The 14,261-nt window shown below is 41.5% G+C and overlaps 1 protein-coding gene across 4 annotated transcripts in view; it reads left to right on the forward strand.

Annotated features, from left to right (window-relative positions):
* The window catches only part of NBR1 (NBR1 autophagy cargo receptor), a 28,720-nt gene extending 15,305 nt beyond the window's left edge, over positions 1–13,415 (forward strand). For 2 of the 4 annotated variants that reach the window (XM_073326075.2, XM_073326072.2), the window contains exons 11-22: positions 328–487; positions 1,031–1,322; positions 1,809–1,957; positions 2,495–2,570; positions 3,119–3,229; positions 4,139–4,300; positions 4,428–4,562; positions 6,481–6,844; positions 7,116–7,210; positions 7,970–8,051; positions 8,917–9,022; positions 10,994–13,415. In XM_073326075.2, coding sequence (XP_073182176.1) covers positions 328–487; positions 1,031–1,322; positions 1,809–1,957; positions 2,495–2,570; positions 3,119–3,229; positions 4,139–4,300; positions 4,428–4,562; positions 6,481–6,844; positions 7,116–7,210; positions 7,970–8,051; positions 8,917–9,022; positions 10,994–11,170 — 1,909 coding nt within the window. In that variant the 3' untranslated portion in view covers positions 11,171–13,415. The remainder of the gene's footprint in view (positions 1–327; positions 488–1,030; positions 1,323–1,808; positions 1,958–2,494; positions 2,571–3,118; positions 3,230–4,138; positions 4,301–4,427; positions 4,563–6,480; positions 6,845–7,115; positions 7,211–7,969; positions 8,052–8,916; positions 9,023–10,993) is intronic. The other 2 variants (XM_073326074.2, XM_073326076.2) reach the window with 2 other exon arrangements.
* The last annotated feature ends 846 nt before the right edge of the window (positions 13,416–14,261 follow it).

The raw sequence follows: 14,261 nt of genomic DNA on the forward strand, positions 1-14,261 counted from the left end.
AGTATGCATTTTAAATGTTTTGCTGATTCTAGGCCAAAGAACTGTCAAATGAAAGTAAACCAGCTCGGAACAAATTATTTCATTTATATTAATCTTTATACTAGGGGGAATTTTCAGAAAAATGTTTTATTTTGACCCCTATAAGCAAAGGAAGACGAACTGCTTAAATGGTGGGATTTTAGAACATAAGTGGAAGATATTTATTTAAAATGCTAGGGCTTTGGATCTGCCTTCCACAGGCTGAGGAGAAGAATGACAGCTGAAATAGGTCAGTCTGGTTGATTCAATCAGTTTCAGAGTGGCTTCTGTGCTTTGCTCTGTACTCAGGAGTCCTATCCTGCCCTGCTCAACAGTTGTCCCTACACTGAGCGCAGCATTCGTGGATGAGAATTTGCCTGACGGGACTCATATACAACCAGGGACAAAGTTTATCAAGCACTGGCGAATGAAGAACACTGGCAATGTGGAGTGGAACTCAGACACCAAGGTGCCCCCCTGTTTTGCTATTGCTGTGTTTACACTTGTAAATCACTTGAGTAAGTTGCAGGAGGTAATGTTTGTATGTGTTGGCTATGGACGGGGATTTTGATTTTGACTGCAGCCAAAGCAACACCTGCCTCAGGTTCTGGCTAGTCTGCTCATAGAAGAGTACACTTCTTGCACTCCTCAGAATAGATGGCAGAGGACTGAAGAAAAGGGGTTAATGACCGCCATAACTTTGGGAAACTATATTGAATTAGTGAGTTGTCAGGGGGGAGGGGCCCCACAGCATGGTGGTTCTGTCATCGGCTTTTGCTTCTATCACACATACAAACATCTGACCACAGCACCACAGCCTTTTCCTTTCATTAGTCTAGACCAAAATTAAAACTGAAACATCAATATTTTATCAACCTGTGCCAGACTGTGACTTACTTAGAAAGCCTGAAGCGTTCGTTAGAAGGGTCCTCCGCTGAAAGAGCAGAGCTGGTGAGTGTGGGGGAGGTTAGGCTGCCAATAAACTAGTTGGTTTTGTTTTTTTATCCTTCAGCTGAAATTCATGTGGGGAAACCTGACCCTGGGGTCTTCTGAAAAAAAGGACGTGTTGGTGCCATCCCTGCCAGCGGGGCAAGTGGGGATTGTCTCTGTCGAGTTTATTGCTCCTCCTCTAGAAGGGACCTATGCTTCTCATTGGCGGCTGTCACACAAGGGAGAGCAGTTTGGGCCCAGAGTTTGGTGCAGCATTGTTGTGGATCCCTCCCCAGTCACTGCCTGTCTGGAGAGAAATCAGAAGACCTGTAGTTCCAGTCTAAAGGATAACGCTTCATGTAGAAATGAGGCAAGTATCCCAAACTGATATGATGATGGGCTCTACCTATGGAAGAGAAAATAGTGTCTGTCTCTATTTGGTGTAATGGTGTAGTTGCTTCCGTCCTCCCGCAGTGTTGATCTAGTGTTGGGGATTGTTTCAGTTGTTTCCCATTGTTTAAAAAAGGTGGCCTAACTTTGTTGCTGTAGTTGCTAACATATTACCTGTTGCTTTGCCGAACCTGGAATTACTTGTTGCGGTGTATTGCAGGTGCTTTTTTTTTTGGCTTTTGTTGTAACTGAAACCTTGCAAGACCCCACTCTTATGAGATTTGCACCTGTCCGTAAGGCTCCAAAGTAGGTGGAATGAGGCTTTTTTCATATTCATACTGTCATTCTACATAATATTCTGGCTTCGTATTTTATATAACTATTTTTGAGCCTCCTGCAACATCAGAGGGTGTTAATTTAAGGTGCCTCTGGGATGTCTCTCCTCCCCACCCTTGGTTTTCTGCAGGCAGTTTCTTCAAAATTAGAAGTAGAAGGCCAGCAGGCTGGTGAGGAGATGGAGCAGACAGACTTGCCAGTGCCAGCCATCCCTCTGAAGATTAAAAATATCCCCAGTGAGAGAGAGTTTTACATCCCATCAGTTGATCTCCTTACTGCACAGGTAAAATACTAAATTAAAAGCAGAAGAAAAGATTTTTTGTGCCCTGGTTTTAGTAAAGTGCATAGAGATTCACAGGGGTTAGTTGCCTCTGTCTTGAACTGTCAGCTGTTTTGGGTTCAAGAAAATACAGGCCAAAGCTTTTCTGATTCAGTAAAACTACTATTTCCCTGGAGCAACCAGTAGTGGGAACTTGTTGCCACTACAATAGGAATGCCACCTATCTTGTTATCCCAGTAGAACCTATTCCACACTGAGTTATATGGGCACCTCCTTTGCCCCTAATAAAGGGCATTTGTATGTGCTTTGCTCCCACTGTATAGCCTCCCTCTTTCTGGTAATTCACTGATTTTAAAAACACAACTATTCTTCTGCATTGGACATAGGAGTCCTACTAGAGAGCTGCAGCCTGCCTGAAATTCTGAGGCCACTGGAGAAGTGGAATAGATTTATTTATAATAAATGTGGTGCTGGTAGGTTCTGTGTGGGGGTGCAGTGCAGGGCACACTAATGGAAATTATCTGGGGTTTTCTCCTGTAGGATTTGCTGTCCTTCGAGCTGCTGGACATTAACATTGTGCAGGAACTGGAGCGAGTGCCACACAACACTCCTGTTGGTAAGGAACTTCTTAAATTCTGGTGCACAGCATCTCCCATTCCAGGAGACATAGAATAGAGGAGTATGACTGTGGTCACGCAGACAGCCGATTCTTCCTTTGGGTCTCCATGGACTGAGATGCTGGAGAAGCGATTTGGCACTCTGCATGTGAGACTTTGCCTCTTGAGGCAGAGGTAGAGTAATGAGCTCTTCTCTGCACTTAGCTCAGAATTCCCCTTGCTCTGGCCCAGCGGAATCTTGAGGGTCTCTTGTGCTTTCATTTTTGACTCCCTTTCTCACTCGCATCACCATTAACAAGGTGATGGACCTCAAGGGAGGCTGCTCTTCTGTCCACCCAACCAGCCAGTGTCAGTGGAGCATCATAGATCAGCCTGTTTGAGGTGCTTGTTCAGATGCTCAGTCTCCATCAACCTTGGAGCAAGTAACCTGAGGGGGGTGCTAAACCTAAAAATGGCTAATTGCTTGAAAGGTTGCCTTTTGTTTAGCAGTAATGCATATTACAGTTACCTGTAATGCAAATAAATCTTTTTTACCTTTATTTTCCAGACATGACTCCATGCATGTCTCCTCTGCCACATGATAGCCCTCTGATAGAGAAGCCTGGCTTGGGTCAGATAGAGGAGGAAAATGAGGGGAGTGGATTTAAACCAGTACCTGGTAAGTGGTCACCCTTGGAGTCCCCAGGAACATTTCCCGTTTTCTCTAGATTGCTAGCAGTTTAAGGTCTGTAAGTGGGAACCACCTACCTGCTGCCACCACCAAATTTGTTGCAACCTCTTTGTTGCCTTAAATTGCCGCTGTGGCCTGAAATGCAGCGAAAATGGTGCCGCCTTACTCCGCATTTCTGCTCATTGAGTCTAAGGGCTTGTCTACACGACCCACCCGATTTATCGTGTCTATCGACTGCTGAGCACTCTCCCGTCAACTCTGGTACTCCACCAGAATGAGGAGCGCAAGCGGATTCGACGGGAGAGCATCAGCTGTCGACTTACCGCAGTGAAGACATCACAGGAAGTAGATCTAAGTACGTCAACTTCAGCTACGCTATTCACATAGCTGAAGTTGAGTCTTAAATTGACCCTGCGTGGTAGTGTAGACAAGCTCTCAGTCCAAACTACTTTAGCGTCTTAAATGTTTGCTCCTTTTAACCCTTTCTATGGAGGAGCAAATGAGAATGCCTGGCTCATAATCTACCATTGGCTGATCCACTCTGATTGCGGGATTCACGTGGATTTTAGATCCTGTGAGAAACAGCAGTTAGAAAATCTCCAGAACTCAGAACCTCTCCCCCTTGCAGTTGTGCTTTGAGTTATGCTCAGAAAACTGCAGTCTCTCTGGTCCATGCGTTTCTCAAGATTCTACTCACTTATATTTAACTTTAAAGGAAGTGAACTCTGGAATGCATCTGTTTCAAAGAAGTAATAACATTTGAAAACCTAGAGGTTTACTTGTGCTAGCCTCTGCCCTGGTCAGGCTGCCTTTCACATAGTCCATGTGATACGTTCCTCTAAAATAAGCTGGGGTACTTCACTTGCAAAGTGGTAATTGAAGCCTGCTGTCCTGTAGATGCTCACATGGTGACAATGAAGGCTGAACATCCAGTGAACTTGGAAGAAGGGGAAGAAGACATGAGTGGGACTCAGTTTGTATGTGAAACAGTCATACGCTCACTCACCCTGGATGCTGCACCTGACCACAAACCCCCTCAAAGGAAGAAATCACTGCAGAGTGAGTGCTCCCCTTAGCTGAGTTCTGTCGCTTTATTTAATTTTGTGCAGCTGAACCTTGGTAATAAATTGCCTCATCCTGAAGGTGGGTACAGCATTTTAACTGTTCTTCCTGTTTCTTCTGTTAGGCTCTCTGCAAACACTACAAGACACCTTCAGTTACAGTGTAAAAAGTGAAGAAGCTATTAGGACAAAAAGTAATTCCACTTCCAAACCCAAGGAAATGGGGTCAAAGAGCCAACAGACAGAGGAAAATAGGTTTGGTAAGTAAAATGGATTCTGAGGCCAGAATGGACCGCTGTAATCATCTAATCTGACCTCCTTCTTAACACAGGATAGGACTTCTCTTAAAATTCCTGTTTTGATTTAGAACTGCCTTTTTAAAAAAAAAAAAAAAAAACCAACCAGTGAGGTCAAATGTGTGTTTGAATGGCTGACTCTAAGGCTGTAATAGATCCCATGTTAAGAATTGTGATAAACTCTGAAATACAATTAGAAGTCTGTGGAAGGGAATCATTGTTGCGTTAGAAGATCGGGGTCTGTACTCTAACCGAGCAGCAGTTGAAACAGTTTTCTCCTGCAAAATGGAATTAAACTACAGGGGGCTAATGAAAACTTGAAAGGGGAATTCTAGTTGGGTAGGTGTCTGTCATAACACTAGGTGAAGGGCCTGGTTTTCAGTCTGTGTCCATGTTAGGCCGTATCTACACTAGCATTTATGTTGGAAAAACTTTTGTCACTCCCGGGGTGTGAAAAAAACATCCCCCTGAGCAACATAAGTTACACTGACAGAAGCACTTGTGTGTACAGCACTATGTCAGCAGGAGATGCTCTCCCACCAACCTAGCTATCACTGCTCATTGAGCTGGTTTTATTATGTCAACAGGAGAGAGCTCTGCTGTCAACAAAACACAGCTATTTCTTCAACAGCCTTTGCCCCTTGAGCTGAGATTTCCAAGCATTTCTTTCAAACTTACTGGTTTAGATAAAGCAAAAACAAATGTATTAATTACAAAAGATAGATTATACGTGATAGCAAACAGATCAAAGCAGATTACCTAATAAACAAAAACACAAACTAAGCTTAACATACTAGATTGGATATGTTTTAGTAGTTTCTCAGCCTGAGTGATGTATAAGCAGGCTTGCAGATTCTTAAAGCACAAGCTGCACTTGCTTTACAGCTTGGAATCCCCAAGTTTTTCATACACAGGCTAGAAATCCCTTTAGCCTGGGTCCAGTACTTCCCCCCCCCCCCCCCCCCCCAGTTCAGTCTTTGTTCCTCAGGTGTTTCCAGGTGTCCTCTTGTGTGGGAAGTAAAGAACAAGAGATGTCACTCTGCTTTATATTGCTTTAGCATATGGTAGGAACCCTTTGTTTTAAACTTGGTTCCTAGACCAGTTTGTGGAAAAATACAAACGTCTCAGCATGGAAGTCCAGAGTCATGTGGCCTAGTCACATGGCCTTGCTTACCTTGCTGAGTCATAGGAGCCATTACTTATAGACCGTCTGGAACGTTTGCAGGAAGGTTAAGTTCTTTCAGGGTCCATTGTCTTTGCTGATAGGCCATCAGCACTGTCTGGCTTCTTCATTGTTATACCTGAAAGTCTAGTTGTGGGCGTTACCCAGAGTAAGCACATTTGAAATACAGATACATAGTCAATATTCATAACTTTAGGTACAAAAATGAAACATACATACAAATAGGATAATCATATTAAGCAAGACCCCTCACATGGCCCATCTTGTACAAAATGCACCATAATTATGCCATAATCCTATTATAATAATATCCCTGTGAAGAATATGGGATGGAGTGTCACAGTGCCTTTCTAACTTAAGGTACCCAGGCATAGTGCAGTTCCTCACCCCTCTGCCCTTGTGTGAGCACTGGATAAACAACCTGATATACAGTTGGAATGCCAGGCAGTAGCAAAGACAAAGTGCAACCCCACCAATCTCATGCCAAAGGCCATTTAGACAAGGTCTGCTTCCTAGCCAATCAAAAGCCCATACCATCACTACATGCGCACAGGGAAAAAAACCTGGCCAGCCTTGGCACCAAAGGTCCTGCAGTTGTTTCTGAGCTTGTCGTCTTGTGTTTGTAGGCAAATGGTGCCTTTGTTGCCAAGCTGGTCTTAATGGCAAAATTCTAGTACACCATTCTTTTTCTTCTGTTAGAGAAATTTGCAGGGTCTGATGGAGCAAATCTCAGTGGGGAGCCTAGCGACGCAGAGTATGAACAGGAAGGGGATGTTAAAGATGAAGTTCAAAGCCAAGTGTCCTCTGCTTCTTCAGAGGATTATATCATTATCCTCCCTGAGTGCTTCGATACCAGCCGTCCACTGGGAGAGTCTATGTATAGCTCTGCCCTCTCTCAGCCCAGTTTGGAAAGAGCAATAGACGCTGAAATGGAGATGGTGATCCCAGAAGGAGAGAGCCAGCCTCAGGTCCATAATATCAATGATATCTTAACAACTTCACAGACGTTGGATGCAGTACCATTGACCCCAGAGATCGTCGGCACCCTACCCCAACTGCAAAGGTATGGAGGGTGTGGGTGCTTCTGTGACCAGAACAAAAATGCTAAAGATGGAATTTCTATGTCTGTGGGGCACTGAGCCTGAGCCCTGTGTACAAACTAAAAAAGTTACATTTGTGCTGTTTGAAAAGTATGTGCAAGTATGAATGTCTCAGATCCTGCTGTACCGTTTAAGGCAGCATCTTCTGTGCAGCCTGTACTGACTCCAGAACTGAGGTTTGTGGTTTTTGCTTCTGTATCTTTGTACATGTTTTTATATATAACTTTTTTGCAGGAACCCCTCTTCTCTTCAGAGCCACAGTCTCCAAAAACCAAATTTGCCATTTACAGAGGAAATACCTTCAGCTGTTCCTGATCAAATAAGAGAAGGTACCTGCAGCATATATTATAAATTCTATGGGTGGCTGCTTAGTACCATACACTGTTAGTAGTCCAGGTAGTTAATTGTCACATGTTTATTGGGTTCTGCAGCATATTATTTCTATTAAAGTAGTGTCTAAAATCTGCTAGTTGCCATAGAGGCAAAGGAAGATGCAGTTTCTCCCAACACTCTGTCTTTTATACTATAAATTCTTTGGGGGTGAAGTATTCCAGTATACAGTCAGAATGATTCTTTTATACACAAATGATCCCTTTCTGCTTTTCGATTTATCCCACCAGTAATGGTTTAACTTCTCGTTTGGGTAGAAATGTGCCTGAAGAGAGATTTGGAGATGTGCTAGCTAATCCTGACCACATTTCCTGGCAAAGAGAGATCTTCAGAGGCAGATGTAGCAGAGGTGGGACTCCTAGGCTTGCCACAAAAGGCCCTGTGGAAATCAATCTGTCTCAGTGGTGTTTTCTGAATGCAGAGGGTGCAGGGGAAAAAGGGCGAGGGGGATGAAAGATAAGTACCCCTGCACTTTCCCTCTCTTCTTATCCCATAATCCCCAAACACTGGATAGCTGCAGCAGCACCCAGCTTAGAGTATGGTGAACTGTTGGCCTACAAGCTTGTGATATCTGTGTTAAACTTAGTTTCTTGTGGACTGTAGGAACCTCACTACTCACTTCAGTTCACATGCGCAAACCTCAGCTGTCTACTATGCTTGTTTACTGCACTTGCTCACTTGTTTTGATTTACTTCTAGAGCCCAGATATGAAGACTTTCCTGGACCAGGACCTTCAGGAATTGTAAATAATAATAAATTGAAGTGCCCAGAATACACAAGGTAATTGAAACCAATCATTTATCACTTCAGAATTGATGCATCTTGGCCTCGCATCTCTTTAAACTGAGAAAAGCAGTTAAGGGCATAAGTTCTCTTTGTAGTCTGTGGAGATGGTGGGGAGCCTGTCTTAGCAACATTCAATTCAAGATTTCAGAAATCAATGCCGAATTCAATGGGGCCAGATCTTTAAAAGAGCTCTTCTCTGATTTATGCCCCTAAATGAAGGGACCAAAGTTGATGACCACTTTGAAAGTCTTGCCCTTGACTTGCCTGCTTCTGTTGGAGCTGAGTCCTTCTGAAAATCTGGTTTGTTGCCTCCAGGTCTTTCAGATTCTTGGGTCTTGGGAAAAATTTAAACTAAAGACACAGTGAGAATGCAACCAGCTTATAAAGATGATGTTGGGAGTTGGATGTATAGCATAGTAATCTAAAAAGAAAATGGTCAAGAGACCAGGCAGAATATCTGGTTAAGTTGAGGGGACCAATAGAGACCAGAAATGGTAATGGTAAATCTGGATGTTAGGATTGTTCTGAGAGAGGTATTTGGCAGGCAACACAGTATGCTGCTACATACCCACATACAACCCTGTAGATCTCTGTGGGCAAGCAAATAATAGTTCCACTGTAGAAAGCTGTTAAGTGTGTCTTGAATGCACTCTTTCTATACTTACATAAAACCTGTTGATAAGGTGTCTTAAAAGAAATGGATTGACCTCCACAAATAGCCTCTGAATGATTCCTTTTGATTATACCCCATTTTCTCCAATGAGACTTACATTGCAGTAGGTTCTCTAACAAGGAGATACTGTAAGTGAAATACACTCTTGCCTTTACTGACTTCAGATAACATCACACTTCTCCACAGACACCCCCAAGGAAGCAGCATTGCAGGAGGGCTAGTTAAAGGAGCTTTGTCTGTTGCTGCCTCTGCCTACAAAGCACTGTTTGCTGGACAGTCCATTGCAGAACAGGTATGTATATCTCTCGTTTTCTGATGCACTATGTGGATTTTTTTTAAGAACTTTAACCTTACATTAAAAATATTAATTATGTGTTTGTTACCCTGTATAGGGGTAAAACTCCTGTCCTTTTACTCTTGGAACAGTAAAATATTAAACAGGTTTGGCAGTAACTGTCTGCAGTTGAAACACTAGCACAGCTTCCCTGACTAATTCAGGAAAGCCAAACAACAGATGGTTAACTGGGGGACATTAGTAATCCTAGCAGTTCATACAAAGCAATAACTGGCTTCATACCAAGTAAATCTGAAAAGGGGGCTGAACTGTCAGAGTTGAGCTCTGTATGGTTATCACATTGACTCCAGTGTCTTGAAGGTTATTTTTATTCTGCAGTTTGATTTTAAGATGCAAAAATGAGGGATATACCATTTCCTTTGCTGGGAAAGATTTACAGTTATGTTTTGTTGACTGAGCTGAGGTGAAGTTATTGGAGGGAGTGACTTGTATAAAGTAGTGATGTGATTGGACAGCTGATGTAGTAATATTCCAATGTAACTTTCGGCCAATTGGAAGAAGGAGAATTGTTTCAACCACTCAGCCCTGAAAAATGAGTTGCCCTTCAGTGAACCACCTGTGTCCCATTCAGCCATGATGTCTTTAGAGTGTTTGCAGACCCTTGTTTTATCTAGTGTAATAACAGTCATCTGTTGCTTTGTTGTGTGTGCCTTTTGGGATTGGCTAATCATCTCACCATTATTTCCACCACTAATAAATCTCAGCAGCTGTTTAAGGCTTTGTATATTCCAATATGGCTAGGAACTATTGAGTTACCTCCCTATAATAAGTCTGTTTGCACTGTTTTTCCTGACAGCACGGAACCATAAAAGTTGCAGATGGGAGATGCCTCTTAGGGTATGCCTATACTGCAGTTAGACACCTGCAGGTGGCCTTTACCAGCTGACTCAGGCTCGCAGGCTCCTGGGACTGTTTAATTGCACTGTAAACATTTGGGCTTGGGCTGCAGCCTGAGCTATGGGATCCTCCCACCTCGCAGGGTCCTAGAACCCAGTCTCCAGCCCAAGCCTGAATGTCTACACCACAATTAAACAGCCTGTTAGCCTGAGCCCCGCCACACCGAGTCAGCTGGCACGGGTTAGCCAAGGGTCTTTAACTGCAGTGTAGACATACCCATTGAGGTCTTTTTCATCTCATCCATCTTCTGGCCAGTGAGCATATAACAGTTAGTTATTTTCATGAGTAACTAAAGAACCAAGTTACTCATTAAAATAATGATTTGCTCATGGTCCTAGGATTATTCTGTGTTTTCTCCAGCAAGTAACTTGCATTGATTTCTAAACACATCCTGATATCATATCATTAAAATAAAATAAACCAGGTGTTTCCTGGAAGAGATCACTGATTTTTTTAAATTGTTCTGTAAACTAGAACAGTTGGTGCTTATTGTGAAATCCGTAGCACTGCTTAGTACTAGCCATAGTGCTGGCAGACTCTTCAAGTTCCCCAGGGTGACTTCAGTTCTAACCCTTTCTGATTGCTCCTCATACACACTTTTTTTTATGTAGGGTGATGAAATGTACAACCACATATAAAGGGTGGCTGTACCTGGTCCCTGCCCCAAAGAGCGTAGTTTGAGAGGTGATCCTCCTGTTGCCTGCAGTGGGGTAGGACATGGTAATCTTGATTCATTTGGAACATGAGTCGATACTTAAATCCATCTCTGAAGGGCTAATGCACTAACCAGCTGCACTAGACAGCCCATGCAGACTAATTCTTGGTTGCTAAATGAAACCCTAAAAAGTGAGGTCATTTCAAATATCAGAGACTGTAAACAATTTAGCGGCAAATAAAGCTAAGATTAGCTTTAAAATCTTTTTATAAAGTATTAAGTTTTCTGCTTTGAAATAGAGATGACTATTCAGTCAATTCCGTATTTTGAATTTAAAGGGTTCTCTTTTCTTTAAGCAGCCTACAACTACAGAAGAGCAGACTGCCACTCTCCTAGCCAATCTGTGTGAGATGGGATTCTGTGACAGGCAGTTAAACCTGAGACTGCTGAAGAAACACAACTATAACATAGTGCAAGTAGTTACCGAATTGCTTCAGATCAATAACAATGACTGGTACAGCAGCAGATATTGACTCCTCCTGGTAGCCAAAGCACCCATATTTGACCAGACTGTTATTAAACACCACAGCAGCAGACTACTCCCAGGCTTCCTTCTGTTTTGGGGTTGGGGGATAGAAGCACTTCGTTTCCATTTTTCTTGAACTCTTGATTTGTTCCTTCACTGAAATCTCAAACACGCCACCTGCGACTCAGAATTTTATGAATCAAAGACCAGAATTTTAACTTTGCTTTAGACACTGGATAGATAATTGAACAAGTTTTAAATCTGATTTGATACTAATCTCTTGTATCTGGGAGTTCAGTAGAATTATTTTAAACTTCTCCAACAAAAGTGACAACTTCCTCTTTTACTGTATAGGTTGTTTTTGGGCAGTTGGGATATTTGTTCATGCTGAGGTCAGCAAAACAAAACATTGGGAAGAGGGGCCAGACACTGCTGTTAAATGTAGTCTTACCTAATCTTCAAGATCTGCACACAGCTAGCAGGTTGCCACTTCTACTGAGGGTTTTTTTTTTAAAAATTGACTTTTTTCTAATGCATGATAGAAGTACTAATAGACTAAAAATACAGACTAAGCACTCTTTTTTTTAAAAAAAGAAACGGGGTGCTCACATGAGACACCTTTCAAAAAAAACAAACCCATGACTTAAAATTTATTTTAAAATACTGAAAGTATAACCCGTGTTAATTTAAATGTACTTAATGAAGATCAGGAATTTCATTTTTTAATTTCATTGTAGATACAATGAAGCATGAGAAATTGATTCACCAGCAGTTCCTGACCAGTATCTGCAATGGTGAATAGTACAAAGTCACACAGCCTGCATAAAATATTTTCCTAAATTAGAATAGAACTACAGGGAAAAGTCCACCTATGAATTCTTAGGGACCTTTTGCAAAGGATGAAGGTTTGACTGTTACTTTTTCCAAATCACTCCAGTGCAAACCTTCTGTTTTACTGATAAAGAACTGAAGAATATGATAGGTCAGGCCTATATGGGCGTGTGAATTCTAGTTATGTTTGGGAATGTGAGTAGGAGTGAGAAGTAGGATTTGGTTGACTTCTGGTTTAAAAAAAAGCAGTAACTCCAGCAGCATAAACTACCCAGTCTCTTGATGAATCAGGTTATGCTATATACAGTTATATTTTATGGTACAGTGCCATTGCCGTTTTGGCTTATGTGCAGTTTTTGAGAGAGGTGAAAATCTGAGAAAATAATTCCCCTTGAAACCTGTCAGAGCTAGGGTTTGATTCTTGGAAGAGACCAGAAACCATCAGTGTCCACTGCTGTGCAGTAGTGTGCCGGTACTTCGTAACGTAGAACCCAGTCGTTTGGATTTGACAGCAGTGTAGACTACACTCTTATTTTGAATCTGTCATGGTGTAAGTGAATTTTTTTTTGTCCTTGCTACAGCAAAACTCATACCATTGACAGTATCGAAAACACATTATATTCTGATCTCTGCTGCTTCTAATTAAGGTGTTAATATTTTGACAGGATGTGGATAAAGAGTCCAAAGCAGTGTCAGTATTGTGATTGACTATATAATAATCATTAGCCATACAAATATAAATTAGATTCTATTAAATAAAGTATTAGAAGAAAATATGTATCAGATACAATTTTGTTTAAAACCTATTTTTATAGAAGATGCAAGATGATAAATTGTTAAACATTTATTTTGAAATACAGTGAGACTATTTTGCAGTGTTTCTCCCCAGTACATTTCTATCTGCTGTGGACCAATTCTAGATAATTCTTCACTTGATAAAACTACAGTTTAATACTTTTTCCATCACCTACAGTATGTGTGCAAACTCTGGTCTGTAGTATTGTAGCTCAAGCTTACAGAGAATGAAATGGTGAGGATGAAGTTCAGTTGCTGGTAAGCATCTTACTTTGATCTGGATTGTTCAACAAGAATTTTTTTTTTTAAATACATACCTTTATACTAGGGTGGGTGGGGTTTTTTTGTTTGTGTTTTTAAATAAGTTTCCATTTGAGCTACTTTAAGTAGTTGTTAAACACTAAAAGATTTGCAAGTAACACTTTCAAGTTTGCAAGACCTATTCTCTTTAGTTTCCCCCTCCAAAATGCTTGGGTTAGTTTTACTGTTGTAACTCTAAGCCATTCTCCTGTATCCTGATCGTTTTAGATAATGTATGCTTGGACTTAAGATATATTTCTGTTGGCTTTGTATATTTTGTTAATGATGCATGATATAATTTATAATATATTCCATAGTGCAGATAAGGTCTTTGTATATTATTTAGAATAAGCACTTTAAAGTCTTCAAATGTGATGTAAAAAAAAAAAAATTAAAAATCTTTGCCTCGGTCCTTATAATAAAATCCTTAACTATTTGTTCATCAAACTCTTAAAGTGCACTTAGTAGCCTTGCAGTAACACAATGGGAGTGACAAGTACATTTCTGATATTATGAACTAGTAGGATACTTTGGGTGTTTTCCTTTCACGTAACTAGTGATTGACTGTCTCACTATGCAGATTACTTATCAAGAAAAAAGTTCATTTATGTTAGGTAGCAGGGTTGAGAGCAGGAAGTATGGAACAAAGCATCTGAACAATTCCAGTTTTGGCACAGCTTTGGTGAGGGCTCTTATGCAATCTCTTTGACACATAAGGGGATAAATACAGCAAGGTTAAACAAAGATGTTGAGGTCACTTAACTAATGTTTCTGTGGAGCTGCTGAGCATTATGATTCTGCAGCTATAGTCTGAATCAAACTTCTTACTCCTAGCTGTGATTTAAGTGGACATCTTGGTTCATTTCCTCATTCTGTTACTACTGTTCTGGTAGAAAGTGTGCAGCTCGACTTTTATCATAGTTCTGTTGAGCTGTAACCACAGTTCAAAGGCGTGCTCAGGCCCTGAGCCAATCATGTGAGAACAGCGACCCGTAGACTGTGACACAGCCTAAAACTTCTCACTGTTGCACAATCCTCTATGCAATTCCACAGTTGGGGGCAGTTCTGTAGAATAATAGTGGTATAAACAGGACACCTTTTAATCCGACTCTCAGTAGTTCTCTACAGTCATAGGGAGGGAGCTTCAGCTAGGGAAGTGCCAGAGCAGGGGA

The sequence above is a fragment of the Lepidochelys kempii genome, chromosome 27 (assembly GCF_965140285.1).
Source record: "Lepidochelys kempii isolate rLepKem1 chromosome 27, rLepKem1.hap1, whole genome shotgun sequence".
Taxonomy (NCBI): Eukaryota; Metazoa; Chordata; order Testudines; family Cheloniidae; genus Lepidochelys; species Lepidochelys kempii.